Below are 26261 nucleotides of genomic sequence, written 5' to 3' on the forward strand. Positions count from 1 at the left end.
CAATTCAGCTTAACACAGCTTATACACCTCCCCGGTCAGTGCACAGAATTCCAAAAGAAGGAAGAAGAGGACTAATTATTAAACAGTATAGTTACTCCTTTGAAAAAGAAGAAATGATATGTTAAACAGGTTGCATAGATTTAGAAGAGAACATTGATTTTAAATCAATGGAAGGCCTCAATTTTTCATTTTCTGAACATAGTCTTTGGCAGGCAGTCAATAGAAGAACCAATAGCGATAAGTAATGCTGGTTTGTGTTTAGAATTTTGTTGGAAGCTGGGGGAAGGAAACCTAAGAAACTCAAGTTCAATGCCAAAGCAGCTGATTTTGGCACTGGCAGAAATCACAGCAGGGCTCATAGCTAAAGAGTGAGGTGGTAGACCAGCAGCCCAGCATACCAACCTGCTAATTGTTTTCTGGAGGAAGCCCCTTGGGTAAACCACAGTCTCCCAAAACTTCTTGTCACAGTTCTCTTTACTGGTTGTAATCATGATAATGCTAATACCTTGTTTTATGAATTTAATGAGTACTGGGTTAGATTTACTTCATGACTGATCACCTTTCACTTGGCTGGGGCTATAATCACAGGAACTGACCCTGCCTTCAAATCTAACAATCCATAGATCTCATTTGGCTTCTTCAAACATGACAAGTAGGGAGAATACTACTATGATACACAGGATTTTGATATTTTCAAATGTTTTTTAAAATTGCAAAGTAAACATTCAGAAACATGAAAATGATTTGGGCTTATATTCTAAATATAGGTTAACTTCACTGAGGTATATAAACACACTAATTGTAATTGTAAATTACCATGTTGTACAGGAAAACAGACATATGGCAGGTGTCTTCACTCACTGAGCTACACTACAGTTCTTTAACATTAATGGGCATCTGATTTAAAACAAAATTTAATTTTTTAGCAATGCCTTTCTAACTGATACGTTCCAATAATCCATAATTTAGAGAATTGCGTTCCTTTCCTTTTACAGAAACTACAAAACTGAGTAAGAATGAAAAGGCCAGATTTATTATTCTGAAATATTGCTTTATAATGAAAGACTAGAAGAATGTGTATTTTTAGGAATCCTAGATTTTCTGGAATCTTCATTTAGAAATATTCCCTGGATTTTTAAATTGTACAATACACACAGCAAATTAAAAAAAAAAATCATCAGTAATATCTATTATATTTCCCTGTTCAGTTCAGTTGCTCAGTCGTGTCCAACTCTTTGCGACCCCATGAACTACAGCACGCCATGCCTCCCTGTCCATCACCAACTCCCAGAGTTCACTCAGACTCACGTCCATTGAGTCGGTGATGCCATCCTCTGTCATCCCCTTCTCCTCCTGCCCCCAATCCCTCCCAGCATCAGAGTCTTTTCCAATGAGTCAACTCTTCGCATGAGGTGGCCAAAGTACTAGAGTTTCAGCTTCAGCATCATTCCTTCCAAAGAAATCCCAGGGCTGATCTCCTTCAGAATGGACTGGTTGGATCTCCTTGCAGTCCAAGGGACTTCAAGAGTCTTCTCCAACACCACAGTTCAAAAGCATCAATTCTTTGGCACTCAGCTTTCTTCACAGTCCAACTATCACATCCATACATGACCACTGGAAAAGCCATAGCCTTGACTAGATGGACCTTTGTTGACAAAGTAATGTCTCTGCTTTTGAATATGCTATCTAGGTTGGTCATAACTTTCCTTCCAAGGAGTAAGCATCTTTTAATTTCATGGCGTTTCATAGAGTTTCAGCTTTAGCCTCAGTCCTTCAAAAGAAATCCCAGGGCGATCACCTTTATCACTACATTTTTACACACATCTAACAATATTTTCTTATAAACAGTCTTGACAGTTGAAATCATAGACCAAAGGGAAAGCACATTTTAAACATTTCCCATACTAATTACTCAATAGTCTTTTATGAAGGTTGTACCAACTTACACAACCACAGATGGACTTGTTAAATACTTGTTTCTCTTAATTTGTTCATCACGACCACAACACTGTGTTCAAATTATTGTACTTTCATAATATCTGGTAAGAAAAGGTCCTAACTCCTTACCTTCAAAAATTCCTTTTTTTTTCCCCCTTTTTTCAGTTTAGAATCACTCTGTCAAGTAATATTCCCATATTCAACTAGGATTTTATTGGAATTAAATTGTAGTTTTCATTGTAAAAACATTTTTCTACATAGATAAAACAATTTTGAACCTAAAAGGACTTCATAAATGAATTCTGCCAAGGAAGCTAGTACTTTTAATAAGAAAGACTATTTCTAGAAGAAAGTCATAATTCTAAAAAATAAATCCTTAGGACACAGTTTTAGTATAATAAACAATGATGCATAGTTCATACATTTTTAAAATATGAAATTACAGAAAACGGTTAGATGCTACTTTAAGAGCAGGATAATGTTTTGGACTAAGAAGTTTTCTTAGACAAAAGGTAGGGAAACCTCTAGGGAAGGGAGAGATTGATTTTTATGATAGGAATCTAATTAAAGTGCCAAGGATTGATAAAAGCATAAAAACGATACTCAATACATTATTTGGTATGGATTTGAAAGACTTACATAAGACGTGATTCAGAGTATTTTTTTACTGTACTGAGCTAGAGACACCTAGAAAATACAGACTCAAAGAAAAGCAGGAATTACCTATTAGTTTTCAAGGGAAAACTCTTAAAAATAAGATGGCCAATGGGAAGGTGTTTCTTAAATTCTAAAATTGTCAATCGACACAGAGTCATGGTCCCCGCTGAAAACGCGCTGAAGGCTACAATCAGCATTTGAAGAAAACGCATGTATGTACAGAGGTGATTTAAGATGTACCATTGAAAAAGCCACCAGGGAGTGTGGGATCAACTATCACAAATCTCTAAAAAGCATTTCTGAGCTCAAAAGAAAGTAAGGGGAATTCTCAGGGAATAAACCAAACATAGCTGAAAAGTGAATTAGGAAAAAAAAACACGTCTTTCAAGAAAGCGAGGAGAACAAGCAAATTTCTGTGTTTCATCATGGGCTCTGGGCAGGCTCTGTGTACGCTTTTTATACTGCGTCCTCAAACCTTCCCTTGGAGGCAACGATTATCCTGGACTCTGTTAACTCAAAGTTCGGCTTGGTTTTGCTAGAAATGATACACTGACATAGTCTTCTGTGACTTGAGCTTTTCGCTTAATGTTGTATTCATAAGAATATGCATACTGATAACCACTAGGAATGAGAGACACAATTACTTTTCAATTAGTAAAAAAAGAAACAAAATCCAAATCCATCTACGTATTGTAATGTACCTTAAAGCCAAGGCCAGGGAAAAACACAAAGCAGCAAGAAACTTCAACCTCATCTTTCTCAATCTTCCTAAATAGCTCCCATTCCCCTCCCTTATGTATTCTTACGTATTATTTTTTTCAGACAACTGATGGAGCACTTCATGCTAAATGCCTTGACATGAACCCCAGAGACCCGTTTCCCCAGGTTGGCCCTGACCAGGAACGAGGGCCCCTCAGCTGGAAAGACTGGGGAGGCGCAGGATGGTGGCTGGGGTGGAGAAGACGGTTTCCCCCATGGGAAATGGTGCAGAGCGGTACGAATGTGCAAAGTAGGGTCCCCCATAGTTGCAGGGGAGCCAAAATGGAGTCCTGATGTCAGGGAAAAGCACACTGGTCTCCCTGCCAATGGAGGCCCGGCAGTGGGGAGAAAGCAGGGCTTGGCCGACTGCCCATCTCGCTCCAGTTTTAGACTCAAACTCGGACCCAGTCCTTCTACAGCCAGAGCTGCCCAGCGATGACCTGCTGGGGTGCGGGCTTCGGCCACTGCAGGGAGTGTTTCTCCAGGCTGTTTCCCACGTGTCTCTCCCTGCATGCCTGTCTGCATTTTTGAGCCTGCTACAGGACCATCTTCATTTTGCAGAAGCCCATTTTCAGCAGCGGCTGCAGCTTCCACATTGTTGGCGAGGCTCAGTGGCTGGGCCTCCAAGTGGCAGGTGGTCATCTGGCTCAGCACCTTTCCCAACAGAGCCCCCACGGCGAACCCCACGTGGGCCTGCGGGTACCCCAGGGTCTTTCCTCTTCCACCTCAGCCTCTTGGCAAGCTGCCCCATCTCTTTCTCTGTGGCCAGAGGTCTTCTGGCAGTGCCGGCATCTGGACGCACTGCTGGGGACCATGTCAGGCCGGGGAGGGCGCCTGCACCCCCAGGAGGGCTTGGGAAGCAGGCCCCCACCTCGCCAGCTCCGACCTGGGGCCCATAGGGCACCACCCAGCCCAGGAATTCGTACGGCAGGGGTGCTGGAGGAAGCCCCCATCCATCAGGACCTGGGCGCACCCCCGGCCTAACCCCCGGCAGGACCATCACCTGGTGGGGCCCGCCTGGGTGCTCAACCAGATCGGGGTGTCAGCTTGCCCCCTGCACTGATCCCCCCATGTCCCCACCACTGGCTGCCATGGGAAAGTTTGACGGCCTGTGTCTCTGGCCATGGACATAAGACTGCTCTGGAGCAGGGAGTCTGGTAGGAACTGACGGCTCTCAAGGCTTCCGAACAAGCCACCAGCCTCGCCCTGGAGCCTTGTCACCTAGTGGGCTGAGATGGGCAGTGCAGGCAGGAGAAGCTGAGGCCAAGGGTGTGTATGGGAGATGGCAGGAAATCTGCTAGATCTTACAGATAATTCCTTGGTCCCCAGGCTTAAGGGAGGAGGTCCCTTATCCTGAACTTTGCTTCCAACTCGCTCCAAAGTGCAAGTCTCTCTCCTGAGCTTTGTAGCTCCAAACTGTCTGGGATCCCTTAGTCTCTGCCTCCATCCTTTCCCTAAAGGGAGCATAGGCAATTACTTTCAGTTCTTTAGAAGCCTGGTATCCGATCCCTTTCCATCACAATATCTGAATGACCACTTTTTTGCTCCACAAGTTCTAGTTAAGCATCTTTATGCTACCCCTAAATTCATTAATAGAGGAAAACAACAGAATGGGAAAGACTAGAGATCTCTTCAAGAAAATCAGAGATACCAAAGGAACATTTCATGTAAAGATGGGCTCGATAAAGGAAAGAAATGGTATGGACCTAACAGAAGCAGAAGATATTAAGAAGAGATGGCAAGAATACACAGAAGAACTGTACAAAAAAAATCTTCATGACCCAGATAATCATGATGGTGTGATCACTCACCTAGAGCCAGACATCCTGGAATGTGAAGTCAAGCGGGCCTTAGAAAGCATCATTACAAACAAAGCTAGTGGAGGTGATGGAATTCCATTTGAGCTATTCCAAATCCTGAAAGATGATGCTGTGAAAGTGCTGCACTCAATATGCCAGCAAATTTGGAAAACTCAGCAGTGGCCACAGGACTGGAAAAGGTCAGTTTTCATTCCAATCCCAAAGAAAGGCAATGCCAAAGAATGCTCAAACTACCGCACAATTGCACTCATCTCACATGCTAGTAAAGTAATGCTCAAAATTCTCCAAGCCAGGCTTCAGCAGTACGTGAACCGTGAACTTCCTGATGTTCAAGCTGGTTTTAGGAAAGGCAGAGGAACCAGAGATCAAATTGCCAACATCTGCTGGATCATGGAAAAAGCAAGAGAGTTCCAGAAAAACACCTATTTCTGCTTTATTGACTATGCCAAAGCCTTTGACTGTGTGGATCACAATAAACTGTGGAAAATTCTTCAAGAGATGGGAATACCAGACCACCTGACCTGCCTCTTAAGAAACCTATATGCAGGTCAGGAAGCAACAGTTAGAACTGGACATGGAACAACAGACTGGTTCCAAATAGGAAAAGGAGTACGTCAAGGCTGTATATTGTCACCCTGCTTATTTAACTTATATGCAGAGTACATCATGAGAAAGGCTGGGCTGGAAGAAACACAAGCTGGAATCAAGATTGCTGGGAGAAATATCAATAACCTTAGATATGCAGATGACACCACCCTTATGGCAGAAAGTGAAGAGGAACTAAAAAGCCTCTTGATGAAAGTGAAAGAGGAGAGTGAAAAAGTTGGCTTAAAGCTCAACATTCAGAAAACGAAGATCATGGCATCCGGTCCCATCACTTCATGGGAAATAGATGGGGAAACAGTGGAAACAGTGTCAGACTTTATTTTTCTGGGCTCCAAAATCACTGCAGATGGTGACTGCAGCCATGAAATTAAAAGATGCTTACTCCTTGGAAGGAAAGTTATGACCAACCTAGATAGCATATTCAAAAGCAGAGACATTACTTTGCCAACAAAGGTTGGTCTAGTCAAGGCTACGGTTTTTCCAGTGGTCATATATGGATGTGAGAGTTGGACCGTGAAGAAGGCTGAGCGCCGAAGAATTGATGCTTTTGAACTGTGGTGTCGGAGAAGACTCTTGAGAGTCCCTTGGACTGCAAGGAGATCCAACCAGTCCATTCTGAAGGAGATCAGCCCTGGGATTTCTTTGGAAGGAATGATGCTAAAGCTGAAACTCCAGTACTTTGGCCACCTCGTGCGAAGAGCTGACTCATTGGAAAAGACTCTGATGCTGGGAGGGATTGGGGGCAGGAGGAGAAGGGGACGACAGAGGATGAGATGGCTGGATGGCATCACTGACTGGATGGACGTGAGTCTGAGTGAACTCCGGGAGTTGGTGATGGACAGGGAGGCCTGGCGTGCTGCGATTCATGGGGTCGCAAAGAGTTGGACACGACTGAAAGACTGATCTGATCTGATCTGAAATTCATTAACTGTCCCCTTCCTGCTATCTTCAAGATCACAAGCGCTGCCAAGTCCCTCTGCCCTACGAAAACAAAGCATCCTTCCCTGAATTTCCAGTGAACATCAGTTTACTGTCAGATTCTGCTCTCCACCCCCACACTTTGTCAGATGCCACTCTCTCACTGGGGGCTAAGTCTCCTGGCTAATGCCATGCTTGACTCATGGGTCCTTTGAGGCCTTTGTTCCCCGTCCTGCCTCAGCTCCCTGGTCCAGAGTTTCCACATACACAGAGACCTACATGTTTCATCTTCCTCCCCTCTGGAGACAGGTCTCTGGGCTGGTCCCTCCTGTGGTTCTGTGGCACTCTTCACGATACCTTGCTCATCAACATCAGGTTCCCCTCTCCCATTAGAGACCCAAGGATCTTAGAATATTTGTCCCTCCATCACGGTCCAAGCTCCGACGCCCTGGTTGGAGAAAGCTTAAGGAGGGAGGTGGAACAGAAGATCAGATGTCAGCTTCCAAGGAGGAGCTCTGGGAAAGGAGAGAGAAGAGTGATCTTGGCTGGAGGGTCACAGCCTATGACCCATTTGCTCTCCAACTCAACCACGAGGAGGTTCTACCCTAAACCACATCTACTGATATGGCTCTTGATGAAGTCATCAGTGACCTTCCAACTGTCCAATCTGACGGCCTTTTTAAAGTCTTCATCTTATTAAATTTCTCTACAGTATCCGACAATGCTGACTACTCTTCTGCCACACCTCTGTTTTAAATTTCCATGAAACGCTCAGTCAGTTCAGTTCAGTTCAGTCACTCAGTTGTGTCCAACTCTTTGCGATCCCATGAATTGCAGCACGCCAGGCCTCCCTGTCCATCACCAACTCCTGGAGTTCACTCAAATTCACGTCCATCGAGTCGGTGATGCCATCCAGCCATCTCATTCTCTGTTGTCCCCTTCTCCTCCTGCCCTTAATTCCTCCGACCATCAGAGTCTTTTCCAATGAGTCAACTCTTCGCATGAGGTGGCCAAAGTACTGGAATTTCAGCTTTAGCCAAATCTATATTCTGGCCCTAATTTCTTTTCATTTCCAGGCTGCGATCCCCACTGGCTTCCCAGGTGGCGCTAGTGGTAAAGAACACGCCTGCTAAGGCAGCAGAGGCAAGAGACAGTGGGTTTGATCCCTGGATGGGGAAGATCCCCTGGAGGAGGGCATGGCAACCCATTCCAGTATTCTTGCCTGGAGAACCCCATGGACAGAGGAGGCTGGTGGACTGCAGGGTTGCAAAACGTCAGACACGGCTGAAGTGACTTCGTGCGCGTGCACACACACACTCTCCACTGCCCTCAATCAAATTCTTTACATGCACTTCTAAGCCTGCCTCTCCTCCAGGGCTCCCTGAGCGGGTGGATGGCAATGCCACCCACTTGGTCACACAATACTGGAACCCAGGAATTGTTCTCGACCTTTCTCATCCTCTGGAGGGCATGAGGGCCTCAGATATTACGTGGTGGGTCTCTTAGAACAGTTGAATTCTACCATCTCCTCTCTAGCTTCACCCTTACTGTTTTAATTTAGGTCACATAATTCCTCACTTGCAATATCACAATAATCTTATAGTTGGCTTCTTCTGGATCTCCTTTCAAGTTTATCTTTCATGCCTGTGCTAATTTCCCCCAAATCCAACTAAATGAAAAAAAATCTAATCATGTCATCTTTTTCTCTCTTTTTTTCCCCCCCAAAAAACCTAGCCCCCTTTTTCCTGATCAACAAGGTGAGAATTCAGATTCCTGAGTATAGAACACAGTGCTTTTCCGCTCTTCCTTTCCCAGTCTCGTCCACCACACTCCCCCAAGCTCTCTGCACCCCATCTTATCCTATCCACGCTCAGTGAGAACACTTCACTTTGTAATAGACAGGGCATGCTTTTCGTGGCTATTACGCTTTTCTTCACGCCTCCCTTTCTCTCAGAAACAGCTTCCTACTTGCCATTCTCATTCTCTTATATCATTCAGGATTCTGCTCAAATGCCATCTCGTTAGAGAAGACTTCCAAGACCACGCTTTGTAAAACGGCACCCCTTTCACTCTCTGCTCCCTTTACTAACCCGCTTTTTTTTTAATACCAGCAAGCACTGCTGCCTAATACACACTTATTTATCCTTCGGAATATTGTTTGTCTCTCCGCTGCCAAGACAGCAGGCACTTTGTCTGGCTCACTGCTGTGTCTACACGGCCCACAGCTATGCTTGGCTCAGTAAACATTTCCTGAATAAATGAAGCGTGCTGTATTTCCAGCCCATCTTTTAAGTCACAGTTTAGAGGACACTTTATGGTGAGGATTTCCCCCAGGCAGAGTTAGTTACTGCTTTTGTGGTCCCCTCCAGGTACTCGATATATGTTCTTTACTATGACATTTATCAGTAATTATATATTTCATGTTTCTGACTTTCCGACTAGGTACTTAAGGGCATAGATGTAGGTGTTATAAAGCCTGGAACATAATAGAACCCTGGGTGATACACTGCTCAATAAACATTCGCTGAATGAGTGAAGGAATCCCCACTTCCACAATTCTGAGAGTGACGCACATCTAGTTTCAGTTTAACAAGGAGAAACTCGACCCTGCAGGGTGCCTCTCTGTCCTTTCTCTCCTGTACTAGAACAAGGCCCTTATGTAGAGGGGGTATTAGTCCTGTGAGGCCAAACTGAAGTCAACACTACAGAAAATGAGGTTGTAGATACGGCCTTGAAGCCATGGGAGAGGGAAAAAGACTCAAGACATCGACTGCCATCTCTACAGGCTGTGTTTTTGGTTATTTGTTTAATGCCTGCATCTCTGGTGCAATCCTGGCTAGAATGTATGCTGGTGAAGAGCAAGGTCCTTGTCTGCCTGGCTTATTTATAGATTTTTAGCACTTGGAACTGTACCTGGCACAAAGCGGGAAGTCAAGAGATATGTTTAATGTTAAATAAATGAATCTCAGCAGCATTCACGATGACAAGACTTCCTTAGTTGCCTTGACTTATGTTTCAAGATGATAGTTCATGGAAAACACTTTGCAGTATACAAAATTTCACTGATACCTATTTTTCCAGGTATACCTACATGCTGTTTTTTTTTTTTAAATTACAAAGCAACAAGTGTCTGCTAAACACAATGAAAGGCGGAACACAAAGAGAATAATTATATAAATTAAGACTCACATAGTGAAACTAGCCCATTTGCGAGAAAGAAAACCACAGGGAAATAGTTCATAATTTGTCTAAAATCAATAGTTGAATAAAAATGTTTTTAGTGAATTGGAAAAAATGAGTCCAATCTAATTTGAGGAAAGCTTCATTATACTAACTGAGTTAAAACATAGTAGCTACAAACATTTACTAAATTAAAAAGTAAGGCAATATGGACCTGATGGCTTTTTTAATTCACTTGGGTACGCTCAAGGCTTTCTCTTACTTGGTCTTCATCTGCCATTGTGCCTGTCTCCTTGTTTATGCATATGTGCTGCTACAATTAAAAACTTATATTCTTAAAAGAAGTCTTGACATCTCCTTAAAAGTATATTTAATGGCCTACAGAAAGGGGGTAATCAGGGGAAAAAAGCAGGACTGTATTTGGTTGGAACAAAAATAGAGATCAGGGAAGGCAGATGATGGGAATGCCCAAGACAGCCAGCCACTGTTTGGGCTGGGGTGCTTGAGAGGCTAATCCATCACCTTCAACAAACACGAAGACCTCTGAGGAAGCGATTAGATTACAATGTAAGAATCAGGCTAGTCTTATCCATGGGGAATTATAAAGCCAGGATAAGAAACACATGGTCCCAGGCCCTGTGTATTTATAATCTAAATGGAGGAGAAGAGAAACCGTCAGGACAGCAGGACAGTCCAAGACTTGCCCAAAGAGAATTTAACAGGTTTCTACTGCTAGGATTTTTGGAATGAAGAGAAATTTAAGTTTTAAGCGAAATACACAAAGCATCAGGATTTGTGTCTTTAAGTTCCTCTTATTGTGTTCCTGCTCAGTCATGTCTCTTTGTGACTTTCTGGACTGTAGCCTGCCAGGCTCTTCTGTCCATGGCATTTTCTAGACAAGGGTACTGGAGCGGGTTGCCCTTTCCTCCTCCAGGGGATCTTCCTGATCCAGAGATTGAACCCGCATCTCCTGTGTCTCCTGCATTGGCAGGCGGGTTCTTTATCCACTGAGCAACTGGGGAAGCCCCCTTCTTAAATAGCTTCTATTCTAAGAGGGCCAAAGCCAACTTCCAAGGTCATTGATGGTAAGAAGCAAAAAAAAAAAAAAAAAAAACAAAACAGTGGAGACAAAGCACATCCTTGTAGGTCTCAGTTCACATTTCATCTCTCTGAAAAACTGCCCACACATCCAGGACCACAGTGAGCTCAGTGCTCGCTCCTCTTTGAACTTGGGGCCTTTCCACTCAGATACACCGGATGCTTTAAACAGTCAGCTGGGGTTTCCCGTCTAAGCTCCCACCCAGGAGATATGGCACCTCCCGTAGGACATTCATTCTGTACTTATGTGCCAAACATATGTGCTAATACAGGAGCGACCCCCAGCACTGCAGGGATGGTGAAGTCCCTACAAGCACCTGGATGTGAGGGAGGTCTGGGTCTGACCCGCATCATCCTGTTGATCAGCTGCCTTGTGACGAGGAAGGTGGTCCTTGCTTCGGCATCTCTCCAAATGCATCAGCCCCAGAGCTGCTCATGCTCCAGACAGAGGACAGGCCTTTGCTCAAGGATACGCGAGGAGCTTCACTGCTCCAGCAGAGGCTCCAAAACATAATTCTTGAATGTAATTACATCAACAGAGCACATCAGAAGATCTAAGAATAACGTACAAGTCAGACAGAGAGGGCCTGGCAGACTAGATGGAGCCAGTTTTATCATTTTTCCCATTCTGCAGGTACCCTAATAACTGCGCGTTGACCAGGCGTCAGTGTATGAAGGGACTGTCACCAGAAGGGCAGGTTAGGTCCCCAAGAATGACATTAGTCAAGGAGCGAGTGTGTGTGCACCAGGTCACTTCAGTCATGTCCGACTCTTTGTGACCCCGTGGACTGTAGCCCACAAGGCTCCCCTGTCCATGGGATTTTCCAGGCAAGAGTACTGGAGCGGGTTGCCATGCCCTCTCCAGAGGATCTTCCCAACCCAGGGACTGAACCTGCATCTCTTACGTCTCCTGCACTGACAGGTAGGTTCTTGACCACTAGCACCACCTGGAAAGCCCCATTAGTTAGGGAGATAAAAGGCAAAGGCAGGAGACAACATCCAGAGACCAGTCTCTGGGAAGTCCCTCTCTGGACATAGGAAGTAAAGTCAGAAACCCAGGAGAACTGACAGCCGTCCAGTAAGGGAGCACGCCTGCCACCTCACACAGAGACAGTTACCACCACACATCACAATGTAGGTGACTGACACGACCTCAAATTACACTGAAGCAACTAACCCGTCAATTCTCTATGTGGATTTTCAAGTAGAAAACTATATAAGAAAAAAGTGAGACGTGGGAGGTAAATTAGGCAGTTAAGAAAAACAGATGCATGAAGGTAAGGTACCCACAGAAAGAACATGAAGCTGTAACAACATGGAAAAAGTTAATCACATCAGCGTAGTCACTGGAAAGAATCATTTATTCTCGATGAGATAAATTTATTTACGTCACTTATTTACTCTATGAGATAAATTCACAAAACAGATAATGAGAGCACTGTTTTGCAAAGGAGATAAGGGAGGACAGGAAGAAGGGTGAAAGGACAGCCATTTGTGGCTGACAAGATACTTCTACTCTTGTAAAACGCAGAGAAAAGCTAGAATGCAGTGGGTTGCCAACGTAGAATTTCCTTGATCTTCTTAATTTCTGATTAAGATGAAGGACTTCTTGTTGTTGCTGTTTTTTACTTCCTTTTGTTGCTGTTCTTGTTATTGTAAGAAGTGAGTCTGTTGTGATATAACTGCGGCTTAGAAGTAATGTTCATGACACAAATATGACACAATCACAAAGTCAGAGACTACAGAGAGACTTGGAGGATGGGGAGGAAAAACGTTCCATTTGATTCTGTAGATCTGTGATATTCGTGAGCTCTGGACTTCCTGTGCTCTAAAATAGGATTAAGTATAAAAACCCTGTAGCCTTCACCTGAAGTCTCGAAGATTTAAAATATCTGTAGAAGGCAGGAAGAGCAGCTGAGCTGAGCAGGGCTGAGCCGAAGGGCATTATGGGGATGAGTCAGGTATACTCAAAGGCAGTCACAAGCAGATAAAGTTTCCAGGTTCCTGTTGTGCCGAGAAGGATTTAAACAAACTTTTCAGCTGAGTCTGCCATTGTTACAGAAGAAAGGCTTTAAGGATGTTCTTACATTGATTATTCTAGTCAGAGTGCAGTCACCGTCTTCTGCATTCAGATTTGTACTCTGCTTACACTTTTAAGTAAGAGATACATAACTGGTTTAGGGCTTCCCCGGTGGCTCAGTGGTAAAGAATCTGCCTGCAACGCAGGAGACGTGGGTTCTATCCCTGAGTCGGGAAGACCCCTTGGAGAAGGGCACGGCAACTCACTCCAGTATTCTTGTTGGGAAAATCCCATGGACAGAGGAGCTTAGTGGGCTGAGGTTCACAGGGTCACAAGGGGTCGAATATGACTGAAGCAACTGAGCTCGCACACAACTTGTTTAGAGAAAACATTTTCTATTACACTGCACAGCAAAATACACCTAACAGAAATGATGGCTTATGAACAATGAAACCGGTAATTCAGGATGTGACATGGGCTCAGAGAAGGGAGTGAGAAGTCGAATGGAATCTGTTTACAGGACGCAACTCTTTTAGGTGCTGTGAGAATTTCTTTTTGGTTAAGGAGATTCCAAATTGATTGACTTTGGTGCCATTACCATGGTAAGTTCAGGGCCTCTCTGTGAATGTCCCTGAAATCTCTCCAAGAAATCAAACAGAGTGGTAGAATTTCTTGTAATAATTTAAATTCAAGAAAGACTTTTATCTTTTATTATTGACACAAATGCAGATGAAGCACAAAGAAGAAACCAATAAATTTAGAGATGCTTCTCATAAGGATATGTTCTAGGGCAGGAATGGTCTGAAAGGAGGCCAGTGTGTTAAAGAACGGATAGGCTTTCAGGGACACTATAGAATAGAGCACCTAGCAGGGAAGAGAAAGAAAGGGAAAGGGTCAGGGTGAAATTTAAATAAATTAGAAGAGTGAAGAAATAGGGAGAATGCTGAAGAGTAGGAAAATGGAGGAGTTTAAAGACTGTACTTGTGTATAGGACGTGCTGGGATGGTGAAACACGACCCGAATCAGGACTTAGATAATCCAGGAAATAGAAGGATGGAAGCAGAAGAGAAATGACAAGAAGCTTTAATTCTCAAATACTGGAAAGTAAAGAACAATTTTTCTAAAACTACTGTACTTGATTGTTGGATAAAATCATTTCTAATAACAATAGGAGCTCCTGCTTTTGCACAGTATTGGAGGACTACACAGAGGACCAGACAAGCTGAAACCAGGCAAAGTGATCATAATAATTAATGGAAAAAAAAACACCAAACTGTGGTTGTTTCATAATCTTTGAATTTTTTTTGTCATAACACTAAAAATCCTCTGAAGCCAGGCAAAGTGATCATAATAATGAAAAAAAAAAAAAAAAAAACTATGGTTGTTCCATAACCTTTGAATTTTTTTTTTTGTCATAACATTAAAATCCTCTGTCAGCTGAAAATCAATAGGGTAGGGGAATAAAAAAAAAGAGTAAGACATTATACTTAGTACATTGCACCTCAAAACATTAAAACACTGACAATTAAGATACTTTATTTCTTTGTAAAAAACTTACTAAGAGTAGTTTGTAAGTCTGAACAGCGCTTTCTTCCTTGTCATCTAACTTAGGATACAGTTCAAGCAAATCTTTTCTGTGTCTTGGCGAACTGTCACACTCCGAGTGTGGAGCAGCTTCCAACATTTTATCCTTCACTCTTCCAATGTCATGAAATATCTCTGAGGGTTCATTTGATGTGAAGTGTTTCTCTGCCAGTATCACTTCCTCTGGGATATCTTCATCTTTTCGTCACAGTGCTTTCCAATCGCACTTCCAGCATTTTATGTCTTTGCTTCACTTTCATCTCCCTTGGCCGGATCTCTCTTCTGACCATCCGTTTTTGTAAATACAGATAGTGCTACTGAGTATGAACTGAATAACAGATATGCAGTGCTCAGTCAGTAACAGATTTTTTTTTTTTAAAAAGTGATATGATTGGAAATGGACCATGATGTGCATCTGTTATTTGCATCGATATTTGTACCTAATGCAGTTATTAATAGTTAATAGATTATGGTAACTGAAATTCTGAACCGTATTTTGGGGGTTTGGTGTTATTTAACTAAATTATGGTAACCAAAATTTGTGTGTATTCGAACCATGCAAAGTGAGGCCACCATGCATTCATTGAGTCATGACTACATGTCAGGTACTATTTTAACAGTCCTGGAAAGATTATTTTACTTAATTCTGATCACAACCCGATGAAACTGTACTAGTATGATCTTCGTGTTATAGGCAGTATGACTGTAGATTTTCATCTGGCCATGAAATAGAATTAATTCTCCACACATCTGGGAGAATACAAATTTCTCACAGATGGGTTAAATCCAAAGCTTTTCTTCATAAATGCTGACACTACCACTAAAGAATTTTGAAATGACAAATAACACATCCATTTGAAACACAGAGTCAATGTCAGGGTCTCACAGTAGCAGGGAAGAAAGGTAGACTCTGAAAAGATGATGTAGGTCTTAGATAGCAGTGGGCTTACCATTTAATAAAGGAGGGTATCAGTGAACTAAGATTTACTCTTGGGTTTCTGAAGGAGTTCCTAAGTCCTTAACCTTCCTCTCCACCTATTTCCATGATCAACCTGTGATTAGGAACAAAAAGAATCCCTGCAGTGAGCAAAAGGCTTTTTTGTTCTAGGAGATTATGAGTTCCGTGAGGGACAACAGTCATATAGCGATCTTTAGAGTCTAGACTAGTGCCAAGTACCCATTAAGTGCTCAAAAAATCTTTGCAGAATTAAGGAATGAATATTTACAGTTAATTTCTTACCCCAAGAGAAGCAAGAATAACTCGTATTTGAAGTAAGACATGGAATTAGGCTCTAATTTTAGGAGGAAATAATTAAATCAATAACAAATTAATTGGGGATTTTCTAAAATTTAAGTTTTGTTGCCTGTGTTGATTTTGTATGCCTGATATTATTTCTGAAGAAAAGCAAAACCAAATAATGCTGAGGGATTAATACTTCAAAAAAGAAGTGCTATAAAAATCTAAACTACAATGGTTATGGAAAACTATACTTTTTATCATAAAATTCAACCCACACTTCATGTAGTTCCACAAATAGCTTTCCCACATCTGTTTAACTATTTGTATCTGTGGCCTTAAATTAACAATGTCTTATTTTAAATTTAATTAATTTTCTTCTAGAAAGTAAGCAGGAAAGGTGTGGTTCCATTTAGACTCTAAATTTCTTTGAAGGCCATTTGTTTAAAATAAAAAGTTCACTTTGCTCTTTTAAAATGTCTGAAACTAGCTAAAAACAAAAGAATCTCTAAGCCACTATTGATTTTAGAAGGTTGTTAGAAGATTTCAATTTATTATCTCTTGCACAAGTCTCATTTTTAAAGATCATCGCTATAAACAGTTTACAATGAAGTATATGTTTATTTGCTCCAATTTTAAACAAGTAACTTCTGTAATACTTTAGAAACTAAGAAATCATGTAAAACAACTGAGTTTTGTCAAGGGCTGTACCGTGAGATTATTCAAAACATGAATAAACCAGCTGGTACATGATGTCTCAATTGGTAGAACATATTAAATACTTGGGGTGAAATATGTATAGTTCAAGGGGACATTATGATAGAGATAATAAGGGTGGAAATACTAGAACCAATTCTCAAAGAATATTTAGACATCATATATCAGTTAAATCAGTGTTAATACCTAAATCTGGAGTCACTGATCAAATTATCTTTCAAAGGTTTTTCATTAAATAGAACTATTTTTCTTTAAAGACGGACTACAGTTTAAGAACTATGATAAAACAAAAACATTAAAAAAATAAAAAATAAATAAAATCAGCTTGTAAAGCTTTTATAAAAAAATAAAATAAAATAAAATTTTCAAGTATATATAAAAAAAATATAGCCCTGATTTAAAGTGCTGATAACATAGAACATCTTAAGGTTTTTTTGACCTATCTCTGATGCCTAATGTTCACTTTGAATTTTCTTTTCAATAACAGAGAAGATTTAATTTTGAAGTTCTGAATCACTACTAGAAAGCAATGTAGTTTCTCTGAAGGGGTATGTTTGGGGGGGATGTATTTCTGCCAGTAGACAGATTTATTGCTGGTGACTTGATGTCTGTCTGTGACAAGACAGAGCAGGCAGGCAGGAAGGTGGAGACGGGCGGGACTTATCACATGGCTGGTCAAAGAGAGGGTGAAGGACAGTGGACCTGGGAAGAACACGCAGGTCAGGAAGGGGCAGGCAGAGACGGTGGGCTGGGCGAGATGCAATTCTGCAGGCTGAGGACAAAGCATCTCTGCGTGGCGGAGACTGAAGCCAGGGAGACACAGAAGACAAAAATTATAAGAGCCACACGTAGAGACTAAACCAGATGACAGAGGGAGAGTCAGAGGTGATATGCAGACCAGGGCGACCATGCAGAGCAGTGACCCAGACAGATGACAGAGGAGAGGAGAAAAAGAGGACAAGAGGGACGTCAACGCTTAACACATGGTCAAAGGATGAAGATTTCCGTCTTAGGCATCACTGGTCCCAACTTTTCCAACAACTAGGGGACACAGCACTAAGACCCATGAAACACCATTGCGGGGATTGTAAAAATACTCTCTCTCACAGATTAGCTCAAAACTTACACGATTTTCAAGTACAGATTTAAATTCATATTATTTGGTTATTTATCCACAAGTATTCCAAAATAATTACTTAAAATCTTTTTATCTTTTCAGGGAAAAGTTAGCTCAGTAAAAGGAGAGTTGTCACCTTTACTGCCAGATTCTTTGATGAATTTTTCACAAATTGGTTCAGAAAGCTGTAAAAGAAAACATGGTGGCTATTTTTAATTTTTTTTTTTCTTAAGTGAGATTACAAATTGGAAATAGAACTGCCTTATGACCCAGCAATCCCATTGCTGGGCATACACTCCGAGGAAACCAGAATTGAAAGAGACATGTGCACCCTAATGTTCATCGCAGCACTGTTTATAATAGCCAGGACATGGAAGCAACCTAGATGTCCATCAGCAGATGAATGGATAAAAAAGCTGTGGTACATATACACAATGGAGTATACTCAGCCATTAAAAAGAATACATTTGAATCAGTTCTAATGAGGTGGATGAAACTGGAGCCTATTATACAGCGTGAAGTAAGCCAGAAAGAAAAATACCAATACAGTATACTAACGCATATATATGGAATTTAGAAAGATGGTAACGATAAGCCTGTATGCGAGACAGCAAAAGAGACACAGATGTATAGAACAGTCTTTTGGACTCTGTGGGAGAGGGAGAGGGTGGGATGATTTGGGAGAATGGCATTGAAACATGTATAATATCATATAAGAAACAAATCACCAGTCCAGGTTCGATGCAGGATACAGGATGCTTGGAGCTGGTGCACTGGGATGACCCAGAGGGATGGTATAGGGAGGGAGGTGGGAGGGGGGTTCAGGATGGGGAACACGTGTACACCCGTGGCAGATTCATGTTAATATATGGCAAAACCAATACAATATTGTAAAGTAATTAGCCTCCAATTAAAATAAATAAATTTAAATTAAAAAAAAGAAAAAAAATAAAGTGAGATTTCTGGAGTGAGACTACTTATATTCACTGTGATTACTTGAAAACTGAAAAAGCCAAAATCACAGGATAATACTGGCCCTGATTAAGTGTGCACATATGTATTTATACATTTATTTAGATTATTTTAAATGATTCACTAATCAGTTATTTTCCCAAAGCTCCAGATTTCAGCTAATTACAATGAATGATTCACTGAAAACACAAGAATGTCTAGGGTCAACTTTTAGAACACTCATCCCTAATATTAACTAATAATTATAAGGTAGCATAGAACAATGAATAAGAAAACCAACCTATGAATAACAGCTATAAGGCAAACTCCACAGTAAAGAACAAAAACTGCCTGAAAAGTGCTATTTAGTTAATGAAAACATCACTTAAAGAATTAGAATGTATATCCTTTGAATGGAAGGAAGCAGAGTGCTAGAATTCTTGAGCAGTACAAATAGCCAAAAGTGGAACAGTATCATATGTGCTAGTATACCTTGAATTTTAAAGGCAGTTTACAAGACAAAGTATAGATTTTTCAAAAGCCTACTTAATTTGAGTTATATCTAAAAACATATTAGACAACTCAGTGCATCTACACATTCAGAATGATACCACATTCTAGAAGCAATTACGGTTGACTTTTCATTGTTATCTTTAGAAGGAAGTGATTAGTCATGAACAAAGAAAAGACAGGACTCCTTAGTGTCATTTCCTCAAAACGTATTTTCGACAATAAAGTGAAGTGAATATTTAGCAAATATTCAGTAATTTTAATCAGCGTAAATAGTCTGGATCATCTAAGCAAAGAAAAATTGGGGTTTCATTAGCAGGTTTTCTACAATTCAAATTCACCTAGAAACTGCTAATTTTCCACATCCTGTTCCAGTAGGGAAATGGGGTTTGACAGGTAACGTGTTATTTAATGGTCCCCTTCTACATCTAGACTAAGACAGGATCATCTACATACAGTAAGTCTTCAAGTTTAATTCTAATTTCTTAAGACATCCACTACAGTTCTTTCCCCCTCACCCTTTACTTCTTCTTCCTTTTTTTTTTTTTTACCATTTATACTGTTACCTTTCTAAATTTTGAGGTACCTACATTTATATCTACTGTTATAAGTAAGCTGAAATAATAAATAAAGGCTATCTCAAGCCACGACAAGGGTGAGAACAAATGAGATGGGTACAAGTTTGTGGGGGGAATATATGGACAAGAATCAGACATCTAGACTGTACAGCTTTAATGAATCTGGGTTCAGGTATTTCCTTAATGGCAGGTGGTAAAGCTTTCCATTCTGTGTGCCCGTCACAAGAGCTCACAGGCACATGGAAATACTGATCCTCTCACCCTTCAGGGGTGAGGTCAGTCAGGAGCATGACCACTGTCTGCCAACCCCCAGAGTGCCATACAGATGTTACACCTTTCTGTATGCACTGCTTAAGGGAGACTGGGATGACTTTAATAACTTTCTGATAACTGTGCTTTATGGTTACCATAAACCTTAGAGGACTGGTCAAGGGACCTGATGAGAAGGTCGGGTTTTCAAGAACTCCGAACGAGACTGCTGTGAGGGTATATGAGCAATGATTTCAATGATTTCATTAGCTAAGTAGATACCCCAATGTCTAGGAAAAGGATTTCTAAAGTTATTAAATAGACACGAAAATATGCACTGTCTTTATCAGTGAGGAATGGCAGAAGATCAGGACTGGAAGGAATGTCCTCGAAGTGTCATCTTCTCAAAGAGGCTGTCCCTGGCCGCCTTCCTAACAATTCAGACCTTCCCCTCCACACACATACACCGCAGGTCTTTTCGTCTTGTCTTCTATTCCTCCTACCAATGACCACCATCTAACATATATGTGTGTGCTTAGTCACTCAGCTGTGTCCAGCTCTTCGCGGCCCCATGGACTGCAGCCCGGCAGGCTCCTCTGTCCGTGGGATTCTCCACACAAAAATACTGGAGTGGGTTGTCATTCCCTTCTCCAGGGGATCTTTCCGACCCAGGGATGGAACCTGTGTCTCCTGCACTGGCAGGCACCTGGGAAGCCCATCTAATATATATACTCTCTTTATTTATCCTTTCATTACTGTTTGTCTTCCCTACTAGAATATAAGCTCCATGGCAGGACTATTATCTACTGTAATTCACTGCTGTGTCCCTGGCACCTGGAGCAACGTTTGACCCGTGGTGAATTCTTGATGAATGAATGTGTGGGGACAGAAAGTAGGTACCCACAGAGGCAGGAGGGGAGCACACTTAGAGGGAGCTGAAAGTATGCAGGCTTGGGCAGCAGTACTTTCTTACGCTGAGGTCGTTAGAACCGCCTGGCAAAGAGTGGCCTGTCAGTCATGGGCCAGCTGAAGCAAGTTGTGCCTAGACCTGTAAGAAGTCAGGAGATATCGTGCTCTGAAACCTTGTCTGCTTTCAAATATTTCCGCTTTGCTTCCTTTCACCTGGAAGAATGTCTCCTCATGCATAGTCAAAAATTATATTAGCTATTTTTGGCAAGCAACACACCATATAAGATCATTTCTAATTTCATCTTTTACTGTTACCCTAGTTTCTTTTAGCTTTGTTTCCTGATTTCTGTGTTCTACTGAATATTTGTCTTTTTGACTATTAGTCTTCCTTTTGATTGCTTCATTATGTTTTCTATCTTTCTGTGACTATGGTTTCGTGACCCTTATCAATATCACAGAGAACACAGAAAAACATGAATAACTAAGTTATTTGTTGTTTAAAAATAAGAATGGAGACAGGAGAATGGAAGGGAAAATATTCCTGCAAATGCTTTTTCCATTCCTACAGGAATAATCAATTGTTTTTAAATAAATGACAACCTTGAATTCTAAAGTGACTAATGAAAATATATAGCTATATTACATTTTCATAGTACCTTCTTCTTGAAGAACTTAAACTATCCTTGCAGATATTAAAAAATTGTCATTGTAACATTTCATAATATTTATACATGATAATTAAGGCAGATATTTGCTGTTGTCATTTTATAACAAATGTAAACAAACAAAATGTGGGCTGTACAATAAAATATATCCTATAAACTATTTCTTTGAATAACAATGTTTCCAATGGGCTCATTTTTACTAGTAAGAAATACTATTAATATAAAAAAGTGGGGGAACCAGTCACTTGGCATGTATTCAAGATCCCTCAAATATCCACCATTCACTGTATGTTATAATAACTGAAAAGTTAGACTTCACTTTAAGTATAAGATATACTACTGCCAATTCTTAAGTGTAGAGTTGTCAAGCACATTTGCTTTCCAAAGGAAAATAAAAACAATATGACTGTACTGAAAATAATTATCAGTGATATTTTACGTACAATTAAAAAATTTTACTGTACATGTTTTTAAAATATATATGCATAGGTAAACAACATTCATAAAATGGAGCTATTATGAGCATTACGTCTATTTTTTGGGTAAAGGGAAACATATTTAGTAATAAAGGACAAAATAAAATATTAGATGAGTATGTATTTTTACAGGTGACTTCATTGCTTTGACCATGAAACTTCTAGCCAAAAGATGGAAAGCATATTGCTATAAAACTTCATAAGTTAGAAATCTGGGGGGAAAAAAGGCTTCACTGAATTGAATGGATAGTCTGGACATCCATCATTAACTTGTGGTCAGTATACATTGAAAACTTCAAATAATCTTACCATTTTAAAGTATGGTAACAGGATTATTAATCAGAGAATTTCAAGTGTTTCAAAGGTGCTTAAACAATATTTGCCATTTCTACTTGAATTTCCTGTCATCACCTCCACTATCATTACCTTAATTAAGTAGGTCATAAGTGAAAGAGGAGAGTGAAAAAATTGGCCTAAAGCTCAACATTCAGAAAACGAAGATCATGGCATTCGGTCCAATCACTTCATGGAAAATAGATGGGGAAACAGTGGAAACAGTGTCAGACTTTATTTTTGGGGGCTCCAAGATCACTGCAGACGGTGACTGCAGCCATGAAATTAAAAGATGCTTACTCCTTGGAAGGAAAGTTATGACCCACCTAGACAGAATATTAAAAAGCAGAGACATTACTTTGCCAACAAAGGTCTGTCTAGTCAAGGCTATGGTTTTTCCCGTGGTCATGTATGGATGTGAGTTGGACTGTGAAGAAAGCTGAGCACCAAAGAATTGATGCTTTTGAACTGTGGTGTTGGAGAAGACTCTTGAGAGTCCCTTGGACTGCAAGCGGATCCAACCAGTCCATTCTAAAGGAGATCAGTCCTGGGTGTTCATTGGAAGGACTGATGCTGAAGCTGAAACTCCAATACTTTGGCCACTGCATGCGAAGAGCTGACTCATTGGAAAAGACCCTGATGCTGGGAGGGATTGGGGGCAGGAGGAGAAGGGGATGACAGAGGATGAGATGGCCGGATGGCATCACCGACTCGATGGACATGAGTTTGAGTGAACTCCGGGAGTTGGTGATGGACACAGAGGCCTGGCGTGCTGCGATTCATGGGGTTGCAGAGTCGGACACGACTGAGCGACTGAACTGAACTGACTGAAGACAATTTCATCATTTCTTGCCCGTAACTGATTTCTCCCTCAAGCTCCCTGATACTTCTGGTAATGACATTTTCATTATCCAAGTTACTTTTCATTGGAGTTTATCATTGTCTTCCCCCTCCCCACAGCTTCCATGTTCGACCTTTTAATCATCAAGGAGTGCAGATTCTTCCCGAGTCATCGCTCTCTTATCCCCTCTGTTCCCACTGCCACTACTTCAGGTCACACCATCAACCATGTACACTGGCTTTACTGTCACATCTTGCCGAGTCTATTGCTGCTGGCTTCTTGCTCCTATCTTTTATTCACTTACTAAATTAATTTTCTTTAAAATTCCACTTTTATCATGTCATAATAATGTTGATCATGTCATAAAAATGTTCAACATGTTTTAAGGATTCTTTGAGTAAAACTGCTGATCTTGACAGAAAATCCGTTCAATTTTTCTAAGCAGGTACCGAAAATGCTGGCTGTATTGGCCCTAACTCTTCTCTCATTTGATGCAACCTAATGTTGATGCCTGGTCTTCCCAGATGGGGAAACAGTGGAAACAGTGGCTGACTATTTTTTTGGGTTCCAAAAGTCACTGCAGATGGTGACTGCTGCCATGAAATTAAAAGACGCTTACTCCTTGGAAGGAAAGTTATGACCAACCTAGACAGAATATTAAAAAGCAGAGACATTACTTTGCCAAGAAAGGTCCATCTAGTCAAGGCTATGCTTTTTTCAGTAGTCACGTATGGATGTGAGAGTTGGACTACAAAGAAAGCTGAGTGCCGAAAAAATTGATGCTTTTGAACTGTGGTGTTAGAGAACACTCTTGAGAGTCCCTTGGACTGCAAGGAGACCCAACCAGTTCATCCTAAGGGAGATCAGTCCTGAGTGTTCACTGGAAGGACTGATGTTGAAGCTGAAACTCCAATACTTTGGCCACTGCATGCAAAGAACTGACTCATTTGAAAAGACCCTGATGCTAGGAAAGATTGAGGGCAGGAGGAGAAGGGGACGACAGAGGATGAGATAGTTGGATGGCATCACCAACTCAATGGACATTAGTTCGGGTAAACTCTGGGAGTTGGTGATGGACAGGGAGGCCTGGTGTGCTGTGGTCCATGGGGTCCCTAAGAGTTGGACACGACTGAGCGACTGAACTGAACTTCCCAGACGGCTCAGTGGTAAGGAATCCGCTTGCCAATGCAGGAGATGTGAGTTCAGTTCCTGGGTAGGGAAGATCCCTGGAGAAAGAAATGGCAACCCCCTCTAGTATTCTTGTCTGGAGAATCCCATGGACAGAGGAGCCTGGTGGACTGCAGTCCATGAGGTCACAAAGTGTCAGACACGACTGAACACACATACAGTGTTGATGCCAGGTTCAAAAGCAGCAGAGGTCCTGGAAATAGTTTTTTTTAAAAACCCTTTTTGGGGTGGGGGGGAAAGATAGTCGTCATACTATCTGCTATGTCCTGGGGACAATAGCAGGATATTATACTATCTGCATAGCTGGAGACAGTGCTATGTCCCCAGCTTCCAGAGCAGTACCTGGAACATAAGTGCTCAATGAATCTGAGTAATAAATGGATGTAGGTGCTTCCAACTATCTGAAAGTAGGGTGACTCCGGTGAAATCTTTCATAAGTCCAAATGATGTAAAGTGAAGAAGCGACTACCTTAGGACACATTTTGCTAATGGGTGCCCCAGAATAATTCAAGATAAGGCACAGATGCTCACAGGCACAGTTCACAGGTATGGAAACGTGATGCTGGGGTTTGGAGTGTAGTTCCCAGGGAAGGACCTCGGTGGTCCCACTCTTGACGCTCAGGATACTTGCTGCCTCTATGATGGCTCCCTGAAAACAAATGCTGTATGCTATTTTTTGCTTTCGCCTTTCTTCCCGAAAGCAAAAATCCTCTTTAGGTTTCTTTCTGTTATTGAAAACAGGTACTAACACAGGTCTTTTGTAAAAGTGAAGAGGCATAAAGGAAGCTTTCAAAAAGTGGGCAATAACTGCAAATGCGGACTGCATGTGAAATCGCCTTCTGAATTAAGTCACATTTGTTGGAATAAAAACCACAAGAAGATCAAACTAAGCCTACAGAGAAGAGTGCATCTACCTAGTAACTGCCTCAAATTTAAATATGTATAGTAAATTAAAATAAAAGTTTTCTATGTAGTAAAAAAAAACAAAACAAATAACACAAGAAATAGAAGGTTACAGAAAGCAGCAAGCTCTGTTCTAAGAAAAATTTGATCAGAGAACAGCAGAATAGTATAAGCTTAAGTATAAGCTCAGACAAGAGCTGACGACTTAGTATAAGATCCAATGAGCGTGATAAAGAGGAAATCTATCTCTGGTAAATTGTACAGCAAAGTCTAATGAGGTAGTGGAGGAGCAGGGGTTGGAATGAATTGTCTTCACAGAGCTTTAGAGTGCCTTTTTTGAAAGAGTTACTCTTAAACCCTAATGTATCAGAGAAGCAAAGCTTGAGGCTCAAAAAAAGTTGCGTTTTCTTTCCACTTAGGCTTGAACGACCAGCAGTGTTGAAGTTAAGCCTGTTGTGCTACCTACTTCTGTGGAACAAAGCACCCCCTAAATTCACAGCTTATGATGATAACACATTTATCAGTCTCAGCGTGTGCTGGGCCTGGATCTGAGGGTGCCTTAGGTGGACGACTGGCTCTGGGTTTCTCACAAGGCCATAGTGAGAGTGCTGGCTGAGGCTGGTGTCATCTCAAGGCTCGGATCCTCTTCCAGGGTTACTCACGTGGCTGTTGGCAGACTTTAGATCCATGCTGGCTCCCAGCCAGAGACACGGATTCCATGCCATGTGGGCCTCTGCGTGAGTGCTCACAGCGTGGCAGCTGGCTTCCATCAGGGGGAGCAGGCAAGAGGGTGAGAAAGGGCCTGAGGTTTGCCAACAGTCACGGGTCTTGCCATGTTCCCCATTATCCACAAGCAGCGGGCTGCAGAGAATGGTGGGATGACTTTCTGAACACTCAGTTACAGGCCCTGTCCTGTTTCTGATATTGTATCTAGGAATGAGGAGTAGAACTGGGGCTGGCTTCTCTTCTCTCCTCATTACCCTTGGTGGCTACTAGCAAAGCTATTG

At 41.6% G+C, this 26261-nt stretch overlaps 2 protein-coding genes across 11 annotated transcripts in view; both read right to left on the reverse strand.

Annotated features, from left to right (window-relative positions):
- The window catches only part of ARB2A (ARB2 cotranscriptional regulator A), a 418957-nt gene that overhangs the window by 108275 nt on the left and 284421 nt on the right, over positions 1-26261 (reverse strand). Inside the window, exons 11-13 of one of the 10 annotated variants that reach the window (XR_008708552.1) lie at positions 17788-17836; positions 15531-15632; positions 14062-14862 (exon numbers count right to left, since the gene is read on the reverse strand). The exons of 5 other annotated variants lie outside the window; for them this stretch is intronic. Coding sequence is in view for 3 of the 5 variants with exons in the window: in XM_055564840.1 (XP_055420815.1) it covers positions 12934-12980 (47 nt within the window). In the remaining 2 variants the exon portion in view is untranslated. Of the gene's footprint in view, positions 1-12350; positions 12981-14061; positions 14909-15530; positions 17837-26261 lie in introns of those variants that run through there. 4 more of the 10 variants (XR_008708546.1, XM_055564879.1, XM_055564840.1 and 1 more) reach the window with 4 other exon arrangements.
- Positions 1365-4479, reverse strand: POU5F2 (POU domain class 5, transcription factor 2). The gene is given in 4 exon segments (XM_055565986.1): positions 1365-3950; positions 3952-4068; positions 4070-4362; positions 4365-4479. Coding segments are annotated over 4 exon segments (825 nt in total). The 3' UTR covers positions 1365-3650.

This window comes from Bubalus kerabau, chromosome 1, assembly GCF_029407905.1.
Source record: "Bubalus kerabau isolate K-KA32 ecotype Philippines breed swamp buffalo chromosome 1, PCC_UOA_SB_1v2, whole genome shotgun sequence".
In the NCBI taxonomy this organism is placed as follows: Eukaryota; Metazoa; Chordata; class Mammalia; order Artiodactyla; family Bovidae; genus Bubalus; species Bubalus kerabau.